This window comes from Muscardinus avellanarius (genome assembly GCF_963383645.1).
Source record: "Muscardinus avellanarius genome assembly, chromosome: 4".
NCBI lineage: Eukaryota > Metazoa > Chordata > Mammalia > Rodentia > Gliridae > Muscardinus > Muscardinus avellanarius.
Genome location: NC_137789.1, coordinates 132729459 through 132753616, shown reverse-complemented (window position 1 = coordinate 132753616; position 24158 = coordinate 132729459). Strand labels below are relative to the sequence as shown.

General features: G+C 44.0%; 1 protein-coding gene across 1 annotated transcript in view; it reads left to right on the top strand.

The window, feature by feature from the left end:
- Window positions 1-5644: 5644 nt before the first annotated feature.
- The window catches only part of PKD2L1 (polycystin 2 like 1, transient receptor potential cation channel), a gene marked incomplete at its 3' end in the record, with an annotated part of 34888 nt that continues 16374 nt past the window's right edge, over window positions 5645-24158 (top strand). The window contains exons 1-2 of the mRNA XM_080694089.1: window positions 5645-5888; window positions 6467-6580. Of these exons, the coding sequence (XP_080550215.1) occupies window positions 5654-5888; window positions 6467-6580 (349 nt within the window). The 5' untranslated portion in view covers window positions 5645-5653. The remainder of the gene's footprint in view (window positions 5889-6466; window positions 6581-24158) is intronic.

Sequence of the window (24158 nt, the reverse complement as noted above, 5' to 3'; positions counted from 1 at the left end):
GATCTGATGTTCCTCTCTTTCTCCCACCTACCGTGGACACTGTAGGAATCCTAACTTTCAAAAGCTCTATTCTCCCAAGAAGGCTCGGCATGTTCCTCACTGCCGCCTTGGGTCACACTGCTCTCCCTGCAGGCAGGGCACAGAGGAAGCCAATTTTGGCTATGACAGCTCTAATTCCGCAGCAGGATTCCACCAGGAAACATCTCTTTCACGCTCAGTTTTTTCACTTTTTTTTTGTTTGTTTTTGTCGTACTGAGGATGGAACCCAGGGGCTTTTCTACCTCTGGGCTACACTCCCAGACCTATTTTATATTTTATTTGGAAACAGGGTCTCACTAAGTTGCTGAGAGCCTCACTAAGTAGCTGAGGCTGGCTTCAAACATGTGCGATCCTCCTGTCTCAGCCTCCCAAGCGCGGGGATTACAAGTGTGCACCACCATGCCCAGTTTATCTCTCTTTTAAAAGTGAAAAAACCAGCCGGGCGTGGTGGTGCATGCCTGTAATCCCAGAGCTTGGGAAGTTGAGACAGGAGGATCATTTAAGTTCAAAGCCAGCCTCAGCTACTTAGTGAGGCTCTCAGCAACTTAATGAGACCCTGTTTCCAAATAAAGTATAAAATAGATCTGGGAGTATAGCCTGGAGGTAGAAAAGCCCCTGAGTTCCACCCCCAATACCACCAAAAAATAAAAAATTAAAAAATTAAAAAATTAAAAAAGAGATAAAAATATACTCCCTAAAATTGCTTGAGAATTAGCAAATCTAATGGCATTGTAAAGCATCTAGCCCCAGGATGGTTAATAAATGGCAGCAACACACCTTATTTCTGTCTCTTCAAACATTGCCCATTCTTCCAAGTCCATCCCCAGGACATTTCCTCCCCAATTCCCTTCAAGGCACTCTCATTTCTTGGCCCAAGCACCCTCCCTCCTCTGAGCTGCGGTCCCTCTCGCTGTGCCAGTTCTCACACCTGTCATACATTTCACCCACATTCCTCCCCAGCTGGATTCTCCAAGGAAATAGTCATGAATACATCTTTGTGCAAGCAGACTTACTGCAGGGATAGCTTTTGTGGCAACCACTGAACCTTCACGCTTGCCTGCTGAAGTGGAGACCTGGTATAAGCCAGACAGCCAGGAATTTCTCTGAGTCCTGGATCGAAATGAGACTCAGGTCTCAGAATTACCAGCTACTGGCTTTCAAAAACAACTGTGTGTGTGTGTGTGTGTGTGTGTGTGTGTGTGTGTGTGTGTGTGTGTACTATAGTACTCAATTATTATAGGAAAAAATGAGTACCCTGGGGGCATTCTACCTCTGAGCTATACCCCCAGCTCTACTTTTTATTCTTTATTTTGAAACAGGATCTCACTAAATTGCAAGGGGCCTCACTAAGTAGCTGAGGCTCACCTTGAACCTGGGATCCTCCTGTCTTAGCCTCCCAAGTACTGGGATTACAAGCATGTGCCACCACACCCAACTCCTATTTATTCATTTATTTATTCATTGGTGGTGCTGGGAATGGAATCCAGGAGCCTTCTACCTCCGGGCTACACTCCCAGACCTATTTTATATTTTATTTGTAAACAGGGTCTCACTAAGTTGCTGAGAGCCTCATTAAGTAGCTAGAGGCCGGCTTTGAACCTGCACAATCCTCCTGTCTCAGCCTCCCAAGTATTGGTATTACAAGCATGTGCCACCACGTCCAGATTCCTTTTTATTTTTTAAACAGAGTCTCACCAGGTTTCTAAGAGTCTCTTTAAATTGCTGAGGCAGGCCTTCAACCTGTGATCCTCCTGGCTCAGCCTCCCTAGTACTGGGATTATAGGTATATGCCACTATGCCTAACAAATATACTGTTATTAATGATGCATGTGGAAATATAAGGATAGATTTCCAGTTTTTTTTTTTCCTTCCAGTACTGGGGATTGAGCCCAGGGGCATTTTACATTTGAGCTATACCCCTATCCCTTTTTATTTATTTTATGAAACAGGGTATCACTAGGTTGATGAGAGTCTCATCAACTACTTGCTGAGACTGTCCTCAAACCTGCCATCCTCCTGTCTCAGCCTCCCAAGTGCTGGAATTATAAGCATGAATCACCACGGCAAGCTAGATCCTTAGATTTGGGAATATGGAGTCAAAGGAACGAAATAAAATCTCATGCTTCTGAATTCTGCTCAGGAAACTGACACAGGGGGCAGTTTTCCCAGCTAGTCCAGCCGCTTCATAGATTTCATCCTTTTCCCCAGTCTTGAGGAGACAGACCAGTTCAGGAATGGAAAAATGGTGGGGTGTGTGTCTGTAAGAAAGCATGGGCTGTAGGGTTCAGGTGTAGTCCAGCTCACATTCCAGTGGCCACAAGGGCTGCTGGTGCTGCAAGCCGACCTCACTTGCAGCACTGTAATGATCTCTCCATTCAGTCTTGTAGTTTGGTCTGTCCCTCTGTGTTTATTAGCACTAAAATATATTTGAATCTCGAGAAACCTTGAGATGGCTCATAAGTTTCCTTCTTAGAGACTCTGATGTCCCTGGGCTGCTTGTCAGGGTCTGGTAGAGTGGGGTAGCCCTGAAGGAGCAGGTTTAGATGGCCATGGTATGAAATGGGAGTGCACAGGCTGCAGAAATAGGCTGGTCCTCTTCCCAGTGTCTGCACTAGGATAGCATGTGACCAAAAACGGATCCCAAAGAAACAGTGTGATCAATTTCTCAGGTGATAACAGGCATCCTGATGAAAGGGGGCTCTTGGGTCTGATGGGCCACAAGTCCTGTGGTGTGGTTAGAAACTCCTCCAGCAGGTGCTTTCATTAAAAAACTGATTCCTTTCAAATTCTCTACAGCCCAAAAGGTTTTATTCCATTCTGTTGGTGCCAGCTGCTGGGAATGGAACCAGGTGGGCTCAGACAATTCTGGACCCCTGTCCCTGAGACACAGTGTCAGCAGAGTCCTGGCTGGAGGGGTCTGTTGTACGGTGAACCGCTGCGCGAATGCACTGCAGAGGGATGGGTGCTCTGGGGAGCTAATTACATGCATGTTGTGCTTTAGAGAACACAGTTTATGAAACTTTCTAGATTCTAATTATCTTCATCCTAAAGCAGTCCTCCAGTTCACCAGGGCAGGCATTGTTACCAACACTTTGCAGATAAGTAGACTAAGTTCCAAAGTAATTTTTCCAGAACCAGATCGCTAGTAGGTTGCTGAGCCAATAATTAAATCCAAGAGTTTAATTCAAACTCAAGTTCAAGGCTCTGAGGTTGTGCTGACATGGTCAAGAGCATCCTGAGCCTATGTGTCTGACACTGATACCATTTTCCCCTTTTAATAGCAAAAGGCAAGTGCCTTCAGGGTGTGGAGAGGTACTGGAAGAAAAAATCATCAGGAGATTCCATTTGATTACCACATTGACAACTTCTTGAGTAAGGTTAAACATCATAGGAATGCAAAGTAACTTCTGATAAAATGTCTCCAGCTGTGTTGCGTAACCTGTCTCTGGGAGCCAGGTGGGCCTCTCACACAAGGGGAGTGCTCCATACTAGGCAGGGAAAAGTGCCAGGATGTATCCCAGCTTGGTGACCATAAATAGAGCATTTGGTCTGGCCTCAGGCTCACAGAATGGTGCGATTTGTCACAATGGCGGATCTCCTGGAATCCATTCAAACCCCTAGAATTCAGAACCACCCAAAGGGAACCAGAAGACATCAGTGTCTCTCCCTGCTTCTCGAGGCCAAGCTGTTGGCTTTTAGTTCCTCCCTGCAGTCCTGAGGTCTAGCTTTTTTTTTTTTTTTTTTTTTTTTTTTTTTTTTTTTTTCAAATCAGAGGCTCTGTTCCAAAGGCTCATGGGGGACAGGCAGCAGGTCCTCTGTCTTTGCACTCAGCTGATCTAACAGATGGTTGGCTCTGGCCCACTTCCTCCTTCTTTTTCCTTAAACAAAATAGGCACCTCAGAGTGTGTCTCACTGGCTGGAACAGTGGAGAGATGGATGGGCCAGTACTGAGAGATAACCCTGCATGACAGTCCCTCAGCTCCAGTCCTGGCAGGGAGTTCACTTCCTTTCCAGTGTCTGGGACTGGGACAGGAGAGTCATGTGGCAGGCTCAAGGGTACAACAGCCATTTTGTCAACACTGTCTTAGAAGGTGGGATACACCGATCTATGAGGGCTATACTCAGCCCTCGGTTGTCCGGGATCAATATCTCCTTACAGAGATTTTCAAGATTAAAGACCACTACCAGTCTGATGCTTTGCTGAACTTGATGGTGGGTGTCATGCCAGTGCAGCTTGAGTATCCTAAGTAGGAAGCCAGGAGTCAGCAGAGGACAGTCCCCTCCGCTGTCTAGGATGAGGACCTGCAGGGTGACCTGAGCCACTGCGGAACCAATTCTATTCAGAGACACAGCACTTGCCTGCAGGTGAGCCAGGGCAGGTGATCAGAGGCCAGAGTGCCACACAAGCAGGGAGGAACTTGGGGCCCATGCCAGGATTTTAATCAAAGTCCTGAGGTAGAAAGAAAGCAGACCAATCCCAGCATCTCTTATATTCCCATTTTTTGTTCAAACATATAGTTCTGGGTCCAGTACTAAGCAGAACCCTAGAAAAATGTGGCTAGCTTTCCTGATATTCATTCCCCTATAAGTAGTCCCAAGGCACTTTGTCTTTTCCCTTTACTCTCTGGTCATCTTCCCCATGGAGACATTGCCTTTTCCTAAGATGAGCCCCAGGCCCTTACGGAATAACCTTCTATGGGTGTGCCTCCATAAACCATGGAAGGCTGATCTCAGAAAAAGAATCTGACAACCTGGAAGTCTGCAGTCCCTTTCAGTCCCCATCAGGGGTGAGAGACCCTGTTCCTTAAGACCTGAGGCAGGGGCTCCTCCTCTGTCATGATTCTTTTCTCAGCTATGAAGGTGAGTGAAGGGATGGAGTCGCCCTTTTCCAATCATTAGGGGACAGCTCCAGGGGAAATGAGGCATCATCTCCCCTGGAAACCATTGGCTGAGCCTTGTAAGGAGGTCTCACTTCTTAGTTTCCCATTCCTGGCCTTGGTCCCCACCCCAATCCATGGCAGCCCTTTGAGGAGCATTTAGTGGAAATGAGCTCATATCCACAATGGAGTTGAGCAGCTTCCCTCTTCTCTTGGCTCCTCCCACTGCCCTTCCATCATCTCTTCAGTGGGCTTCTCAACATCCCTCCCCAGGCGTCATCTGCACCCTCACCATTCACCCCTGCTTCTGCTCCATCTGCATATCACCTCCATCTTTCAATTCCCTCACAGCCCCTTTGTTCTCTTTCCCAAGACTTGAAGAGAGACAGAGAAAGAGAGAGAGAGAGGGAGAGAGAGACAGAGAGAGGGAGAGAGAGACAGAGAGAGGGAGAGAGGGAGAGAGGGAGAGAGGGAGAGAGAGACAGAGAGAGGGAGAGAGAGAGAGAGAGAGAGAGAGAGAGAGAGAGGAGAGAGACATCCTGACAGGACTGATGGTCATCCATCATCCCCTCCCTGGTCCTCTCCTCCGTTGCCCAGGCGACCACAGAGTCCCCACCTAGGCAGGAGCTGGTGAGAGCAGCTGCTCTTGGACTCTCTCTCCTTGTCCCTCTGCTGGCTAGGCCAGGCTGTCTTCATCCCCGGTTTCTCCTGGGGTGTGAGGACCCACCTCTTGCCCCATGAATGCTATGGAAAGTCCCAAGGGGCAGAAGCCACAGAAGCTGGGGAGCGGAGCCTGGGACAACCCTGCCTACAGCGGCTCCCCTTCCCCGCACGGGGCGCAGAGGATCTGCACTGTCTCCAGTGTGGCACCTCTGCGGCTCCAACCCAAGAATCCTAAAGACGGTCTGCGTGAGAAGACACGCAGGACACAGAGGTCCAGCTGCTGCCTCCATATCTGTCACAGCATCAGAGGTATCGGGCTGGGTAGGGGGGCGGGATCCTGGGGACTAGAGTTAGGAGATGTGGCCACCACACACTTTCAGGTGACCTGAAGAAGAGGTGAAGTCTCCATGTCTCTTAGTGACTGGCATGTGTTAAAGCTCCTCACCCAGGAATCAGGCCAGATTTCATAAGGGCCGACAGAGGACACCTGGCACAGGCAGCCCTTGATGGCCAGGGGGGGTACATGGGAGCTAGGTCAAGAAGGGCCACAAGATCACCCCATGAGACCTTTTGTGACAAAGTCATCACCCCACCTGCCTCAGGGAGTTCAGAGGAGGGCAGGCATGGATGTGCATGGAATAGCCAGTTCCAAGGGAAAGATGAGGGGATGATTAAGGAAGGGCCGGGGTGGAGATGGCCACCGCTTAGAGGGGAGACCGGGAGAAACATGCTGTGGCGGCCTCTGGGTGTCTCTGATGTCCTCAGGGTTCTGGAGAAGGACAAAGGATGCAGCTCATTGGTAGAGTGTTTGCCTAGCATATGCCAGACCCTGGGTTCAATCCCCAGTATGTAAAATCAACCAACCAACCACAACACAAATACTTTAGGCCTCTGGGGAACAGCCCTGACTGAGGACACAGCTGAGGACAGGGAACTTTACATCAAGACCACCCTGCGGGAGCTCCTGGTATACATCGTGTTCCTGGTGGACGTCTGCCTGCGTGAGTAGTATCTGTCTCTGTGGACGTCTGTCTGTAAGCAGCAGGCCTGAGTGTGAGATCTGCACAAATATGTTGAGGGCAGTGCCCACCGTGTGAGTAGTTTTTGTCCTGGGAACTTTGTCTTATCAATCTTCAACTCCTGTTTACTGCCTTTTCAGCTTAAGATATTTCTTTGAAAAAGGACTTGCCACTAAGCAGGCTGTTAGAAAGACTGTCCGTGAAAATGGTTTTGTTCAGAATAACAAGAGGAACCCTATTTTTAAGTTCAAGTCCCTGACACTGACTCAGTGGGTGTTTATAGTTTTGGGGAGAGCAGAAGCTCTCTCCTCTCTGGTGGGTTCAATATGGTTAGTTATTATGCTACATCTGATCCCTGTTTCTTTAAGGGCAGGAAGAAAACAAGTAGGCCTTTAACTCAAGTCCCCAAGAAAAGGTTAAATACGTGCAAAAATGGCACAATTTGCCTTAAATTTTTTGTCTTTTACTTGTGAAAATGGATAATTTTTTCATATTTTGATTTATAACATGTTATTTATTTTTGTGTAAATTGCATAAGATATGCTTTAAAAGGGAGAAGGGAAGGGAAGAGTTCATGGAGAAGTAGGACCATTGACTCTTGGTGGGGAACCAAGCACCCAGACTGCCATTTCCGCATTTGGTTCCTAGGAGCAAAAAGAAAAGACAACAAAGTTGCACATTGACCACACAGCAGTTGGGCTTTGCTGGACCCTAGTAAACAAACAATTGTAGACAGCCATTCTTCTAGGAAACTGGTGAGCCTAGAAACCAGGGTTATTGGGGTCTCATCTGGCTAAAATCGAGTTGTTTTTTAATGCAGGTGATGGGAGAGGGGGGCGTGAATCTTCTCATAATATCTGTATCAGCTGTGCAGCCCTTGAAACCTTACAAAGAGCTTTCACATCTATGACCTCATTGCACCTAGACAGCAATCCTGTAAGGAATAGATATGATTGTTTCCATTCTGAAGATCGGAAGGATGTCGTTGTCATTGAAAATAGTTCACGAATAATCAGTCATTCAGAACAGTTCCTGATGGATAGAGTTGGTCCTGTCCCAGCTATTGCTCAGCTCAGAAAATGCTGGAGAATGAAAGATCTTCCTGCTTCTCCCTCTGCCTCCCCCCCACACCTGCATCACGATATTATAAAAAGGGCTTCCAGCCCTTTGTCTTCTTGGAGGATGAATGGCTGTGGTCCTTTGTTGAGGGAGGAAACAGTGAAGGTTTTTGTGTAGAAATAAAGGCTGCTTGTTTTAAGAGACATTATTGTTATCTCATAGGTGCACCTGGGACTGGTCCTGTGTACGAGAGGTTCTGAGGCTGGGTCTGCTCACCATGAAGCAAGAAAGGAGGGCAGAAACCCTAAGCCTTTGGTGACTCATGTCTACCCATCTATTAACATCAATTAGATGCTCTTGACCCACGACCGGCTGTGAAAAAAACACCTGTCTTTACTCACTCTACTTTCTTTCAGTGGGTTTTAAGGTTTTGTCCTCAGTTTGGTAGACTCTTGCATTATCAGGAGAGGATGAAGTGAGCTTGAAGATATTAGTAAGAAATTATCTTAGTTCCCCCTATTACTGTACTGGGAATTGAATCTGAGGCCTCATGTATTCTAGTCAAATGCGATACCACTGAGCCATATCCCAGCCCTTTTATTTTGATCTTTGAGACAGGATCTTGCTAAGTTGCCTAGGTTGGCCTCCACCTGGTGATCTTCTGGCCTCAGCTTCCTTCCCAAGGAGCTGGGATTAGAAGTGTGTGCCTGCCGGGCGTGGTGGCACACGCTTGTAATCCCCGCCCTTGGGAGGCAGAGACAGGAGGATTGCGCAGGTTCAAAGCCAGCCGCGCGCGCTGGCTTAGGAGACCCTGTTTCCAAATAAAAATGTAAAAATAGATCTGGGAGTGTAGCCCAGAGGTAGAAGGGCTTCCAGGAACCCCAGTACCACACACACACACACACAAAAAGTATGTGCCTTCATGCCTGGCAAAAAGTTGTCTCTTTTGGCCAAGCATTTTTAGAAATGACAAGAAAAGGAGCAGAAATGTATTGGAGGTGCAGATTGTGTCTGTGGGTGAGCCCTAAGTGGCTGTGATGATGACAAAAGATAACTGGTCACTGGTGAAGGCAGCACAGTAGGATGGAAAGAGCACAGGGCCTGGGATAAGCCACCTGGTTCAGATGACGGTACCAAAGGTCACTAGCCAGTCATCTTTGGCATGATAGGTCAATATATTTTAACCTCTGTGGGCCTTGATTTCCTTCCCAAGACAGGACAATGTCCAACCTTGTGAAATTGGTGGAAAACAAAGTACTTCATACAGTGCCTATAGTAGGCTTTCCATAAATATCAGTTGGCCTTCCCATCAAGGTATGAATTAGGAAAGTACCAATCATCACCTCAATGCTCTGGATTGCTGTAGATGAGATCAGGCTCTGGTCCTGCTGCTGTAAGTGGCCAGAGAAGGGGCAGGGATCTTAAGGCGTGGTCTGGGTGCCAGCTCTGCCTCTTGCTGCTGAATTGTAGAAGCTCTGAACTTCATGATTCCTAGGGTACTTTGCTCATGAGTTAAGTGGAATCATCAGGCTTGTCTGACAGGTTGTGGAGAGACATGCTGTGGGAAGCTCTTTGAAAGCTATGAAATGAAGTACATAGGTAAAGGGTGATAAGGACACGATAGGAATCTCTTTATGTCATTGGTGATGGCAGTGGCAAGTCTGGGGTTGTAAGTTCAGAACCATCCTCAGGACTGGGCAGAGGTTCTGGAGTCAGAAGTGAGGCATAGGGCAATGGTTGCCAAAGGTGTGCTTTGAGGAGCTCTGGGGTGACCTGTGACCGTTTCAGGAGGATTGTGAGGTTCTTTCTTACACAATAACATATTTGTGCAAGGCCATATTTTCTTCATCTACTCCAACCAAGGCAATACATTGCAACAGACTGAATGCAGAAGTAGATTTGAGAATCCAGCTGTCTTCTGTTAATCCAGATATTAAGACCTGCAAACATGTAACACCATGCAACGTTTCCCAGTAAATCTTTTGTTTTTAGAGTTTTATATAAATGCTGTGTTTTTATTTTATTTTATTTTGCGATACTGGGGATGGAATCTAGGGGCATTCTACCTTCGAACTACACCTCTAGCCCTATTTTTTTATTCTTTATTTTGAAACAGGGTCTCACTGAGTTGCAAAGGGCCTCACAAAGCAGTAGCGGAGGCTGTCGGTGAACCACAATCTTCCTGTCTCAGCCCCCCAAAGGCTGGGATTATAAGCATATGCCACCACCTCTGGCTCATATAAATGTTGTGTTTTATATAAACATTTTATATAAATGTTGTGTTTACATGTATTGGGTTTATAATAACATTTTATTGAATGAATTAAAAATATTTAAAATTTTCTTAACTTTTAATTTCTGATGAAGTCATAATTCAGAACTATAACCCAAATCAACAAAACTTTTTAGAGTTTTCAAAACTTTTCAGAGTTACAAAGGGGCCCACGTGGAGATGTGGGGGACAAAGTGTCCAAGGAGACCTGGGACTCTTGCAGGTGCTGGAAGCGGGTGCCAATTGAAGCCTTAGGAGGCAAAGAGCCATTGTTGGGGAGCCCAAGTTATGGCTCTTGGGATGCTTCATTGTTTCACAGTGTTGGCTCTCAGCTGGTAGAGCTGCAGGTTAAAGAGGAAGAATTAGTGAAGAGATGGGTATCAGGAACCTACTTCTTTCTGAGTACCTCTGGGTCCTGGAAGCGCTCTCCCAGTGCCTCCTTCCTCCCCTCTCTTCTCCCTCCCCCAGGTGCTGGCCCGTTGTGCTTCCTTCTCACCCAGCTCTGCCCACAGCTTTGATCTCTTCTGAACTCCCTGGTGCTGTCTAGTCTTTCTTCTATCCTCTTGTTCCTGACACAGACCAAAAACTCCTGGATATTTCCCAAAGGCTCTCCCTGATGGAAACTCTAGGGGAACACATTTTCCACTTTTCTTTTTTTCTTTTTTTATTTTTTGGTACTGGGGATGGAACCCAGAGACATTCTACCACTGAGCTACATCCCCAGCCCCATTTTTAAATTTATTTATTTATTTATATATTTATTTATTTATTTTTGGTGGTACTGGGGTTCCTGGAAATCCTTGTACCTCTGGGCTACACTCCAGATCTATTATATATATTTTATTTGGAAACAGGGTCTCTTAAGCCAGTGTGGCTGGCTTCGAACCTGTGCGATCCTCCTGTCTCCGCCTCCTAAGCGTGAGGATTATAAGCGTGCGCCACCACGCCCGACTAATTTTTATTTTTTATTTTATTTATTTATTTTGGTGGTACTGGGGTCCTGGAAACCCTTCTACTTCCAGGCTACACTCCCAGACACCTATTTTTTATATTTTTATTTGGCAACAGGGTCTCTTAAGCCAGCGCGGCTGGCTTTGAACCTGTGCGAGCCTCCTATCTCCATCTCCCAAGCACAGGGATTACAAATGTGCGCCACCACATTCGGCTAATTATTTATTTATTTATTTATTTATTTTGGTGGAACTGAGGTTCCTGGAAATCCTTCTACCTCTGGGCTACACTCCCAGACCTATTTTTTATATTTTTAAAATTTGGAAACAGGATCTCCTAAGCCAGCAAGGCTGGCTTCGAACCTGCGCGATCCTCCTGTCTCCATTTCCAAAGCGCGGGGATTACAAGTGTGCGCCACCACGCCTGGCTAATTTTTTTTATTTTGAAACAGGGTCTCACAAAGTTGCAGAGGGCCTCACTAAGCAGCGGAGGCTGGGTGCGAACCCCGATCCTCCTGTCTCAGCCTCCCAAGTACTGGGATTACAAGTGTGCCCCATTATGCCTGGCTTCCAATTTGGGTTCTTTTAAAAAATTTTTTTTTTATTGGTGCACTGTATTCATACATCATAATGGGATAAAAATAATACTTTTGTAGACATACATGCACACATCGCCCAGTTAGCCCCTACCCGATTCCCACCCCGTTCCCTCCCCATCCACCCTTCCCATGCTTGGCTTAGTGGTTGACATCTAGTATTATAGCAATTTATCCAATATTAACGTTGATAATCTCACATAACAGTTTCATTTGTCTGGTACCAAGCTTTTGATGACTTAAAGATAACATTTCAATATTTCTTTTTGCTTTCTTTCTTACCAGAGAATATTTCTTTCTTTTTCTTTTTTAAGGTGAAACTATCATATATTTATTTATTTATTTTTCACAAAAAATCTATCCTAATATGGAATATGGACTCTAGATACCCAAAATGATCTCAAAAAAAGAACAAAGCTAGAAGATGTATATTTTCTGATTTCAAACCATATAAAGCTACAATAATTGAAAAAGTGTAGTACTGTTATAAAGGCAGATATATAAACCATTGGAGTTAAATAAAAGCCTAGAGATAAATTCTTCCATATATTGTTAAGTTATTTTTGACAAGGTTTCCACGAAGATTTGGTGGAGGAAATAATTATCTTTTAACTTAATATTGTTGAAAAATAATAATTATATGAAAAAGAATAAAATCGGACCCTTACCTAACACCATATACAAATATTAACTCAAAATATATAAAAGACCTAAATATAAATCTTAAGACTATAAACTTTTAGAAGAAAATCTGGGTCATAAAACCTCACAACATTGATATTTGCAGTGATTTCTTGGATATGATTTCAATGGCACAGGCAACAAAAGGGTAAACAAACTCCCTAAAAAATAAAAACATATTGTATATCCAAAGACAATGTAAACAGAGTTAAAAGTTACTGATAGGACTTCCGGGAAGATGGCGACCGAGAAAAGCGGGGCTTAAGAGTCCCACTAACAACCAATCTCCATTACCACAAAAAGAGCGCCTTTCATAGCCAGAAAACACCATCACCAGAAAAACAAAAAAACCACCAGGCTCCAGAGAGAAAGCAGACTGAGAACAGAGCTCAGGGCCACAGAGGAGACACACGCGCCTGAGGACGCGGCAGCAGCGCCATACTGCCGGCGGCAGCGGCGAACTCAGCGGACGGCTACAGCAAGCCGAGGTGAGCCGATGCGGAACAGCCAGGCGGGATCTTTCGGCGCAGACAGTATTTAAAGCTCCCAGTGGCTGAGCTCAGCACACGCTGCAGGGATTCAGAGTGGAAATCAAAACCAGAGAAGAAAAATACGCCAGCCTCATGGCCGAGGGTGTGGCAGAGGCGCCATATTGCCACCGGCGGCGGCAGCAGCAGTGAATTCACCGAGTCCAGTACAGCTACATCTACGTACTCAAGAACAGTGAGTCAAATTGCGGGCCACAGAGGAGAAATCCCAGTATTGTGCCTCCTGGGACTTGACCCAGTGAGGGAGTGGTGGTGGCAGAGATATCACACCATAGGAGAGCGTGCAACCTGGCACCCCCCATAGTTTAAAGCAGCCTCTATCGACTCCCTGGGTCGGAGACTCTGTGATACAACCCAGTAAAGGAGTAGTAGGGTCTGAGATAATACAGACTCGAGATCCAGAGCACCTTAAGTGAAGCCATAGTGACCCAAGGGAAGAACCCAGAGAAGGCACAAACCTCCGAAATCATGGGAAAGAGGAATAACACTGAAGTAATGAATGTGCACAACCCCACAACATCAGAACCTGATAAAACAGAAAATCAGAGATTTCTAGAAGATCAAATCAGGAAAATAACTGTAGAAATAATAGAGGTGCTTCGAAAAGAACTCAGAGAGAGCCAAAAAGAGATAAAGGATGCAATTAATGAAGTAAAGGCCTCAATTCAAAGCACAAACAACCGATTAGACCACATGGAGAACAGAATCTCGCTCTTAGAAGATGAGCAATCCAAAAATGAATGCATAGTTTCTAATCTAGAAAAAGATATCCAACAGCAGGAATCTGACATTGAAGAAATATGGGCCCATCTTAAGAGAGCTAACCTAAGAATAATTGGAATAGAGGAGGGAAAAGAAAGTGATACCAAAGGGATCAACAATCTCTTCAAGGAAGTAATAGCAGAAAATTTTCCAAATATAGAGCAAGAGGTTGATACACAGATCCAGGAACTTATAGAACTCCCTTTAGACAGGATCCGAGAAGAGGATCCCCACGCCACATAATTGTCAAAATGACCAATGTGGAAGCCAAGCAGAGAATCTTAAAGGCAACAAAAACAAAGGGCCAAGTGACATTCAGAGGCAAACCAATTAGAATCACTCCAGACTTCCCAAACCAAGTCATGAGAGCCAGAAGGGCTTGGAGTAACATATTCCAAACTCTGAAAGAAAACAACTTCCAGCCAAAAATTTCCTATCCAGCAAAACTTTCTATCAAATTAAATGGAGAAATAAGAAGCTTCCATGACAAACAGAAACTGAAGGAATTTATGTCTTCAAAACCAGCGCTAGAGAAAATACTCAAAGAGATTAACTACAAAGAAGAAATAGGTAACACTCACCAGAACCAGAGAAACAAGAGTTTCCATCCAACAGACAACTAAGATTGGTTATCTGTGGAGATTCATTATTTATGTTAGTCTTTTACCTATCTCTAAATTGTATTGTTTGCCTTTATTGTTGTTAATTTTTAGGATTTCTAGTTGGAATATTAATATACCTTCAGATATAGCATTTGGAAATATTTTATCCAATTCTATTAGTAACTTTTAACTCTGTTTACATTGTCTTTGGATATACAATATTTTCTTTTATTTTTTAGGGAGTTTGTATATTCTTCTGTTGTCTGTGCCATTGAAATCATATCCAAGAAATCACTGCCAATTTCAATGTTGTGAGGTTTTATGACCCAGATTTTCTCCTAAAAGTTTATAGTCTTAAGATTTATATTTAGGTCTTTTATCTAGTTTGAGTTAATACTTGTATGTGGGATTAGGTAAGGGTCCAATTTTATTCTTTTCCATGTAATTATTATTTTTCAACAATATTTAGTTAAAAGATTATTATTTCCACCACCAAATCTTCGTGGAAACCTTGTCAAAAATAACTTGACAATATAGGGAAGAAGTTAGCTCTAGGCTTGTATTTAACTCCAATGGTCTATATATCTGCCTTTAGAACAGTACTACTCTGTTTCAATTATTGTAGCTTTATATGGTTTGAAATCAGAAAATATACATCTTCTAGCTTTGTTTTTGCTTCGAGATTGTTTTGGGTATCTAGAGTCCATATTCCATATCAGGATAGATTTTTTTCTGAAAAATAAATATATGATAGTTTCACCTAAAAAAAAGAAAAAAAATATTCTCTGGTAAGAAAGAAAGCAAAAAGAAATATTGAAATGTTATCTTTAAGTCATCAAAAGCTTGGTATCAGACAAATGAAACTGTTATGTGAGATTATCATTTTTAATTTTGGATAAATTGCTATAATACTAGATGTCAACCACTAAGCCAAGTATGGGAGGGAGGGATGGGGAGAGAATGGGGTGGGGATCGGGTGGGGGCTGACTGGGCGATGTGTGCATGTATGTCTACAAAAGTTTGTATCCCACTATGATGTATGAATACAGTGCACCAATAAAATAAAATTAAAAAAAAAAGTTACTGATAGAATGGGATAAAATATTTCCAAATGCTATATCTGAAGGTATATTAGTATACCAACTAGAAATCCTAAAAATAAGCAACAATAAAAGCAAACAATACAATTTAGAGATAGGTGAAAGACTAACATAAATAATGAATCTCCACAAATAACCAATCTTAGTTGTCTGTTGGATGGAAAATCTTGTTTCTCTGGTTCTGGTGTGTGTTACCTATTTCTTCTTTGTAGTTAATCTCTTTGAGTATTTTCTCTAGCGCTGGTTTTGAAGACATAAATTCCTTCAGTTTCTGTTTGTCGTGGAAGTTTTTTATTTCCCCATCTAATTTGATAGAAAGTTTTGCTGGGTAGGAAATTTTTGGCTGGAAGTTGTTTTCTTTCAGAGTTTGGAATATGTTACTCCAAGCCCTTCTGGCTCTCATGACTTGGTTTGGGAAGTCTGGAGTGATTCTAATTGGTTTGCCTCTGAATGTCACTTGGCCCTTTGTTTTTGTTGCCTTTAAGATTCTCTGCTTGGCTTCCACATTGGTCATTTTGACAATTATGTGGCGTGGGGATCCTCTTCTCCGATCCTGTCTAAAGGGAGTTCTATAAGTTTCCTGGACCTGTGTATCGACCTCTTGCTCTATGTTTTGGAAAATTTTCTGCTATTATTTCTTTGAAGATATTACTTATCCCTTTGGTTTCACCTTCTTTTCTCTCCTCTATTCCAATTATTCTTAGGTTAGCTCTCTTAAAATGGGCCCATATTTCTTCCATGTCAGATTCCTGCTGTCGGATTTTTTTTCTAAATTAGAAACTATGCGTTCATTTTTTGAATGATCTTCTTCTAAGATCAAGATTCTATTCTCCATGTTGTCTAGTCGGTTGTTTGTACTTTGAATTGAGGCCTTTACTTCATTAATTGCATCCTTTATCTCTTTTTGACTCTCTCTGAATTCTTTTCGAAACACCTCTATTATTTCTACAGTTATTTTCCTGGTGGGCTGTTGAGTGCGTTGGTCTGGTGCCGTCCGGTGAACTCGCCGCTGCCGTTGGCAGTATGGCGCTGCTGCTGTGTCCTCGGGCGTGAGGCCAGCGTATCTCCTCTGTGGCTCTGAGCTCCGTTCTAAGTTCCCCTCCTCTCTGGAGCCTGGTGCTGCAAGAAAAGATGGCGCCCACGCTGTTCCGCACCGCGGCTCCGGCTGCAGCACTGCGGTCTGGTTTCTTTCTGGTGCCTCGTTTTTCCAGCCCTCTTTTTCTCTGTCCCTTGTAATTACATTTTTTGTTTCTCTGCTGATGGTGTTTTCTGGCTATAAAAGGCGCTGATTTTGTGGTAATAGAGATTGGTTGTTAGCGGGGCTTGTAAGCCCCGCTTTCCTCCATCGCCATCTTCCCGGAAGTCGAGTCCCAATTTGGGTTCTTGAACCCAATGACAAGGTTGATAAATTGTTCACAAAGTCCAACTAAAGTGGTAATAACATGCTTCCTGTCCAAATTATTTTAGAACCAGTCAACACATTAATTACTGAGATACGCTTCCCCTTCCTGTGGATCCCAGAGGTTCCCGGTGTGCACTAAGTGAGCAAGTGCCATAGAAAAGGAGGCAGGGCATTTCTCTGGGGTGAGGGAAGCGGTCTTCATAGAGTCTCTCTGAACTGCCTTTATTTTACAATAGTTTATGAGCCAATCAATGATGAAGCTAACCTGAACAGACCTAGTAACAAAATATGAATCAATTCTGACACTGGTAGACATATGGTTTCGTCATGGTGTTGATTATCCTGTAATCATCACAAAACCTTATTGATCTATGCAGCTTGGACCATACAAGTAATTATTTATTACCAACTCCATTAATTTAGTCCCTTCTCAACATTTATTGAGCCATTGCATGAAATTGTGGCACCTAAATGGGGTGACCTCTATACATGTGGCTACTACTTTTTCCTACTTGGTTTCCCATCACTTTTGCATCTACATTTTTCTAGGACTCTGGCCTTGGCAGCCTTCAGCACCACGGATTCCTAATGACTCCTCTGTTTCTAGTATTAAACACAGTTTTGGTTCAGCTGGATATAGAGGCAGCATAAAGTCTTTGGGTATTTCATTCTATATGACTCTCTGTGTCTCTAGTTTTCCCGAGATATCCAGTGTCTAAGAGATCCTGGGCAAAATTGTTCCAGGAACATGGTCAGAGCAAGCGCAAGTCCTCCTCTGTAACCTTCTAGAGCAGGAAGTGACCAATCGCTGCTGCCTGGGCAGCCATAGGAATTCTCATACTCAGTCCGGCATGGTGGTGCACACTTGTAATCCCCATACTTGAGTGGCTAAGGCTACACTCAATCTCTAAGTTAATTGCTATGCCCTCCCTTCCACTCTCATTCAGAATTCTACAGAACAAAGAAGTTCCTGCAGCTGGTTGCATAGGTGTGATTATACCCTATTCCAATCTCCTAGGTATCTGATTTTAATATTCCATCCCCTAATCTGTTATATTGATTCAGCATACATATGTATGTATAGGTCTATTCTTTCTGTTATGCTAAGACCTCAGAGCTACTAGAAACTTTAGAGAGATAAAGTTATTAGTGGCACTAACCAATTCTTGAATTTTTTTTTGGTGGTACTGGGGTTCCTGGAAACCCTAAAATAGGTCCAGGCTACACTCCCAGACCTATTTTATACTTTTTTTTTTTTTTTGGCGTGATCCTCCTGTCTCTGCCTCCCAAGCGTGGGGATTGCAATCATGCGCCACCACACCCGGCTCCAATTCTTGAATTTATTTTTCATTTTCCAGAGTAATTTTTCCTGGCCCTGTTGAATTTCCTTCAGCAGAAACTCATAAAACTCTTTGACCTTAAGTTTGATTTCCTAAGAAACAAACTATATATGATCATGTTCTTTTGAACTTGAATCTTTTGAACCTAAGTTCTTAAAAGGCTTGATAATGTTCATAGACTTTGTTAGTGTGGCAGGTGTGACTGACCTAGTTCTCTTAGCTGACATCTCTGTAGGCACAACTGTTGTGAAACTGTGGTATTCTACAGTGCTCCAGTAAAGGCTCTAACCCTTCCCTCATTCCTAGTTCCTAACTTTCCTCTGTCTACTGCCCATTCAAAGTCACATGAGGCACTTGGAATCCTACTTGTAATGAACCAATAACATTAACTAGAATGTGTAGGTGGATACCAGGAAAGAAGAGATTGAATGGAATTACCCAAGAAGAAAATCAACAATAAGTGTTTAGTATGAGATTTTCTACTAAGCAAAGGGACAAAGTCTGTGACCCAGGAAAAGGTTTTAACCAGAAGATCTGTAATTAGACTTGACTTTCTCAGGATAACAATTTTTTGTTTTTGAGTTTATTTTTATTTTCTTAGAAATATTTATTTTGCAAAGTACCCAGATATATTCATTTGAAATCATTGATTAGGATATTTATTTAGCTGTAATATAGGATCAAAACAATAGTAGCTTAAACAAGATAAGCCTATTTTTTCCTTTTTTCTTTTATTATATTGTGTGTGTACAACACATGCATGTGTTGCTTGGGATTGATACATGTTTTGGGATGGAATCCAAGGGCATTCTATTTCTCTGAGATACACCCTAAGCTCTATTTTATTTTTTATTTGGAAACAAGGTCTCACTAAGTTGCTGAGAGCCTCATTAAATTGCTGAGGCTGGTTTGAATTTGTGACCCTCCTCTCTCAGCCTCCCAAGAACAGATTACAGGCATGTGTCACCAGGTTCAACCTAAAGCCTATTTCTAATTATGTAACAGACTGGGGTATAGGAAGTCCTGGGCTTATGAGACTCTACAATCATGAGCCCCAGATTTTTTATGCCTTCTTGCTGTTCCATCCTCAACACACAGTTTCTATCTCATGCTCTAGCTGCTACTCCTATCTGTACTCCAGCTAGCAGGAGGTAGGAAAGTAGAAAAGAGGAATGTCCCTTCAGGGACATGAACCAGAAGTTGTAAGTGGAAGCCTGTTACTCTACTCCCATTCCAGTGGCCAGAACTTAAACAGGTATCATATGTAGCTGTAAGAGAAGCTTGGTAATGTGGTATTTAGTATTTCAGAAATGTGCCCCCAGAGAAAATTATATTGCCATGAAAAAGGGCAGGAAAAGTATCAGAGGAAAAACTAGTAGTCTGTGCCAGGTAAGGTGAAAAATCTTGTAGACAGTGTGGCACTGGGGACAGCAACAGTTAATTGAACCTGAATAAATCAAGGCATTACTTCAAATAATTGTACTGAGATAAAATCATTGAGAAGATTGATGAAATCTGATTATTTTCTACCAGATGACAATATTACAGTGCTTAGTTGAGCAATTGTGAAACTATTACCAGAGGCTGTTGGGGAGGCTAAGAAAGGTTAGGTTTTTAACATTGTATTTTATACAGCACCATAGAGTTATCCACATCTCTCCCCAACCCATATTACTTATATGACCAAAGACAATCTGAATCCCATGTGCCAAAAAATAGATATAGATGTTTCAGAGAACTCCTCAACAAGCCAAGTGCTAGAAGATGCCAGTATAAAACTGAAGAATCAATTTATAGAATTGGTTGCTCTAGGAACTTCTAATTCTTCAACTGTTGGATAATGACAGAACAGTGTTTGTCTACTCAGTGACTGTCAGGGCTGGGGTTGGGCATAGAAAAGACTCCAGGTTACTAGAGAAGCATACTGAATGCTTGTCTTTGAAGCTACCCAACTTAGGAAGGAACAGTTCCATTTTGAGTGTCAAAAAGTTGAAGATATCATTTCCAACACAGGAGTAGTTCAGGCACATGAAGGAACTATACCCTTGCTGGCAGAAGAACCCTGGCTTTCAGAGGCTCTCTGTTGGGTAGGTGAGAGAAAGGTGCCATTCCTAGCCAAAGAACATCTGATAGAAAAGGACACTGTGTTCCATTAAATAGTACCTAGTTATGAGCAGAGAAGGTGCTCAGTAGCACGTGGTGGCCTCTATGGAAAGCACCAGGAAAAACAGAAATACAAAGTTCTGTGCTAACTTCTTGCTATTGCTTAGAGCTGAGAAGGTCAATCCATGGTTCAAAAGAAAGAACAAAAATATTCAACCTCTACTATAAGCATAGGAATGGATAAATCAGGTTAATTCTCAAACTCATGGTGATGACTTATACTACTACTAATAATTGATGGTCACACTTCTTTAGTAGCATATTTATGCCCCACCTATGTCTAAGAGGGATCTGAGCTCACTTACATTAAAATTACAGATATAGCTGGGCGTGGTGGCGCACGCTTGTAATCCCCGCGCTTGGGAGGTGGAGACAGGAGGATCGCGCAGGTTTGAAGCCTGTTTCCAAATAAAAATATAAAAAGTAGGTCTGGGAGTGTAGCCCAGAGGTAGAATGGCTTCCAGGAACACCAGTGCTACCAAAAAAAAAATTACAGATATAATAAAACTAAACAACTTTTCAAAAGAAATGGAAAAAGATAGAGGACAAAGAAACTTGTACCAGAAAACCTAAGATAAACAAGTACTACAAAGGGGAACAAAGCCTGAGGTTTCTGGCCACCAAGGCAAAAAGTAAAACACAAATACTTGCTTAGTGTTCATTGTTGAATAAGAAAAAAGCACACCAGTTATAAGGAGCTGTAACTCAGGAAAAATTGGGGCCATTGATTTTGACATAAAAGACACGAAACATTATCATGGATAAAAGCGATGCTAAAAATTGGGGCTAGTTTTCATTTCTTATACCTGCCTCCCTTAATCTATGTTCAATACTCATTATATATAAAATATATCTTCTAGCCGGGCTTGTTGATGCATGCTTGTAATCTCAGCATTTGGGAGGCTGAGACAGGAGGATCACAGTTCAATGCCAGCCTCAGCTACTACTTAATTAGGCCCTTTGCAGTTCGGTGAGACTCTGTTTCAAAATAAAGAATAAAAAAATACGTCTGGGCCTCTGGCCCCGACCCTGGGCGGGTGGGCAGGCGCTGGTGGGGCACCCCTCGGCGACCCCCTCTCCACCCGGAAGGACCCTGTGGTCCGGGCCTCTGGCCCCGACCCTGGGGAGTGGGCAGGCGCTGGCCGGGCACCCTTCCGCGACCCCCTTTCAACCTGGAAGGACCCTGTGGTCCGGGCCTCTGGCCCCAACCCTGGACGGGTGGACAGGCGCTGGCGGGCACCCCTAGGCGACCCCCCCTCCACCTGGAAGGACGCTGTGGTCCAGGCCTCTGGCCCCGACCCTGGGCAGGTGAGCACGCACTGGCGGGGCACCCTTCAGCGACCCCCTTTCCACCCGGAAGGACCCTGTAAAAAAGGAAAAGAAAAAGAAAAAAAGAAAATACTGGACAGGGGTCAAGGAGGCCGTGGAGGATGCCAGGATACTGGAGATGCAGACAAAACTTATCAAAATGACCTGGAATTATTGGAAAAATTCCCCACTAAGGCGGACTGCTTCTTCTCTACATTGTTAAGAATCTTGAACATCACCTGTAAGGAGAGAGACTTTAGCGGAGACCAAGGAGAAAGGCGGTGCTGAAAGCGGTCTCTGTGTTGGCAGTGGAGACTTGTATTCAAGAGAAACAGAAATCGGATCCTACGAACCTTTTTTTTTTTTTTTTGAGAAATTACACCAAAGGTCGAATGCTACCGTCGCCCATACTCAGGAACACTGGACAACATTTAGAGTGGAAAAAGAGCTTGGGAAAGATTTGAAATGGTGGAGGCAGTGGCAATGGCAGTGGCCAGTACTCAGGGGAGGCAGAGATCTGATGCATTACACCTGTAACCTTTGAAGTAATAATCCCAGAGGCAGAATGCTACCACCATGCACCCTCGAGAACGTGGGACAAATGGTTGGGTGAAGAGGGTGCTCGGATTAGAGCCTGCCGAGGGGTGAGGCCGGCGACGGACACAGCAAAGCTGGGATTGGAGTCTGTCGTGAGGCAAGGCCGGTGCTGGAGCCTCTGAGGCCAGTATCGGAGCCTGCCGAGGGGTTAGGCTGGTGCCGGGGCCAACAACCAGCATTGGAGCCTGCCATGAGGCAAGGCCAGTGCTGGGGCCTCCGAGGCCAGGATCGGAGCCTGCTGAGGGGTTAGGCTGGTGCCGGGGCCAGTGGCCGGCATCAGAGCCTTCTGTGAGGCAAGGCCGCTATTGAGGCCTCTGAGGCCGGGATCGGAGCCTGCCGAGGAGTTAGACCGGTGCTGGAGCTAGCGAGGCCGACATCGGAGCCTGCCGTGAGACAAGGCCGGTGCTGGGGCCTCCGAGGCTGGGATTGGAGCCACCTGAGGGGTTAGGCCAGTGTCGGGGCCAGTGAGAATCGGGGCCTCCCATGAGGCAAGGCCGCTGCTTGAGCCAGAAAGGTCTGGATCAGTCCACTGGGTAGCCAGGCTACAACTGTGGCTGTCAAGAGTGGGATCAGTATTTGCAACGCAGCATTCACAGAGAAATATCGCAGAAAATTAAAACCAGATGCTTCCCCTAATCAGCAGTAACTAGGAGGAAAGGGGCAACAGGAAGTGGTCGAGCTATAGAAAGGGCCCTATAGTGAAGCAATTAAGGTGACCAATCAGAGGGTATGGGATAGGGGAGGATGGAGCCTCTTTAAAAAGCAGGAGGTACATAAACATAGGTATCAAAGTTAATCACCAAATAAGCATGGGATTGAGGGAGAGGGAGGGAATGGGATGGGGACTGGATGAGGGCTAATTGGATGATGTAGGCTTGTATATCCTCTCAAGTCTTGTATTCCAATGTGATATATTATTACAATGCACCAATAAAAATTAATTTAAAAAAATACAGTTTGGGGTATAGCTCGGAAGTAGAAAGCCCCTGGGTTCCATCCCCAGTACTGCAAAAAAAAAAAAATCTTTTTATTTATATATGTGTATGAGTGTGTGTGTGTGTGTGTGTGTGTGTGTGTGTGTGTGTATTTTTTTCATGATATTCTAGACATTTGGCTTTACCCAGAACAAAAGCTTGGGTAACATTGAGAATTAATAATAAGTAGGCATGTTTATCACCAGTTGATTTTTGGTCAGCATGGTGGCACATGCTTGTAATCCCAGCGCTTGGGAGGCTGAGACAGGAGGATCACACAGGTTTGAAGCTAGCCTCAGCTACTTAGGCTCTCAGCAACTTACTGAGACCCTGTTTCCAAATAAAATACAAAAATAGGTCTGGGAGTATAGCCTGGAGGTAGAAAAGTCCCTGGGTTCCACCCCCAGTACTGAAAATATAATCGGGCTCTTTGAATAGAATTTGCCTATTAGGACCTTATAAATTTGCACAATCTTGTTTGGATTGATTTTAGAAAGGAAAATCCAAGTCCCTAATCAGAAGGATTTATGGCAGCAGAGTGATATATTAGTGTATGTAGAATGGGGGTCAAAGCCATGGCCTTTGGAGTAAGGCATACTTGAGTTTGAACTACATTGTACTAGCTCTGTGGTCTCTGGGGAATTTATTTAATAACATTCTGGATCTTAGTTATCTCCATGAGGTAGAGATGGTATTCCTATTTTATGAGCAGTTTTTTTTTTCAGAATCATGGGCAGCAAAATATAAAAAGCCTGATGATTAAAAAAGTGTCAATAATGGTGGTTCATATTATTATTGGGCAACTGTGAATTTGACCCAGTCCAAGATTAAGCAGCATAATAAAGCATAGGTAGGAGAATTTTCTATCTGTCCAAGAAAAAAAATTACATAATCTCTGTATTAGACGTTGAACCGTCACCTAGACTCTGAATCCCCTTCAGAGCATTTTCATGTAGTTGTTGTAGGTAGTGACATTCTGACAAATGACACTCTGACTTAAATTCTGACTCCTTCCACTCCCTGGCCTGGGGTCACCCTTTGAGATGCACAGTGAAATTCCACTCCGCCTGGAAGGCCAGCCCTGCCCAGTGCATGCACCCTGTCTGTGACCCTCTGCTGATGCTCCCTTGCCGACGATCCCAATAGGGCAATGGGTGTTTGCTTAGTGGCCTGTTTCATAACTGAAAGCACTATTGGCAGGAAGGG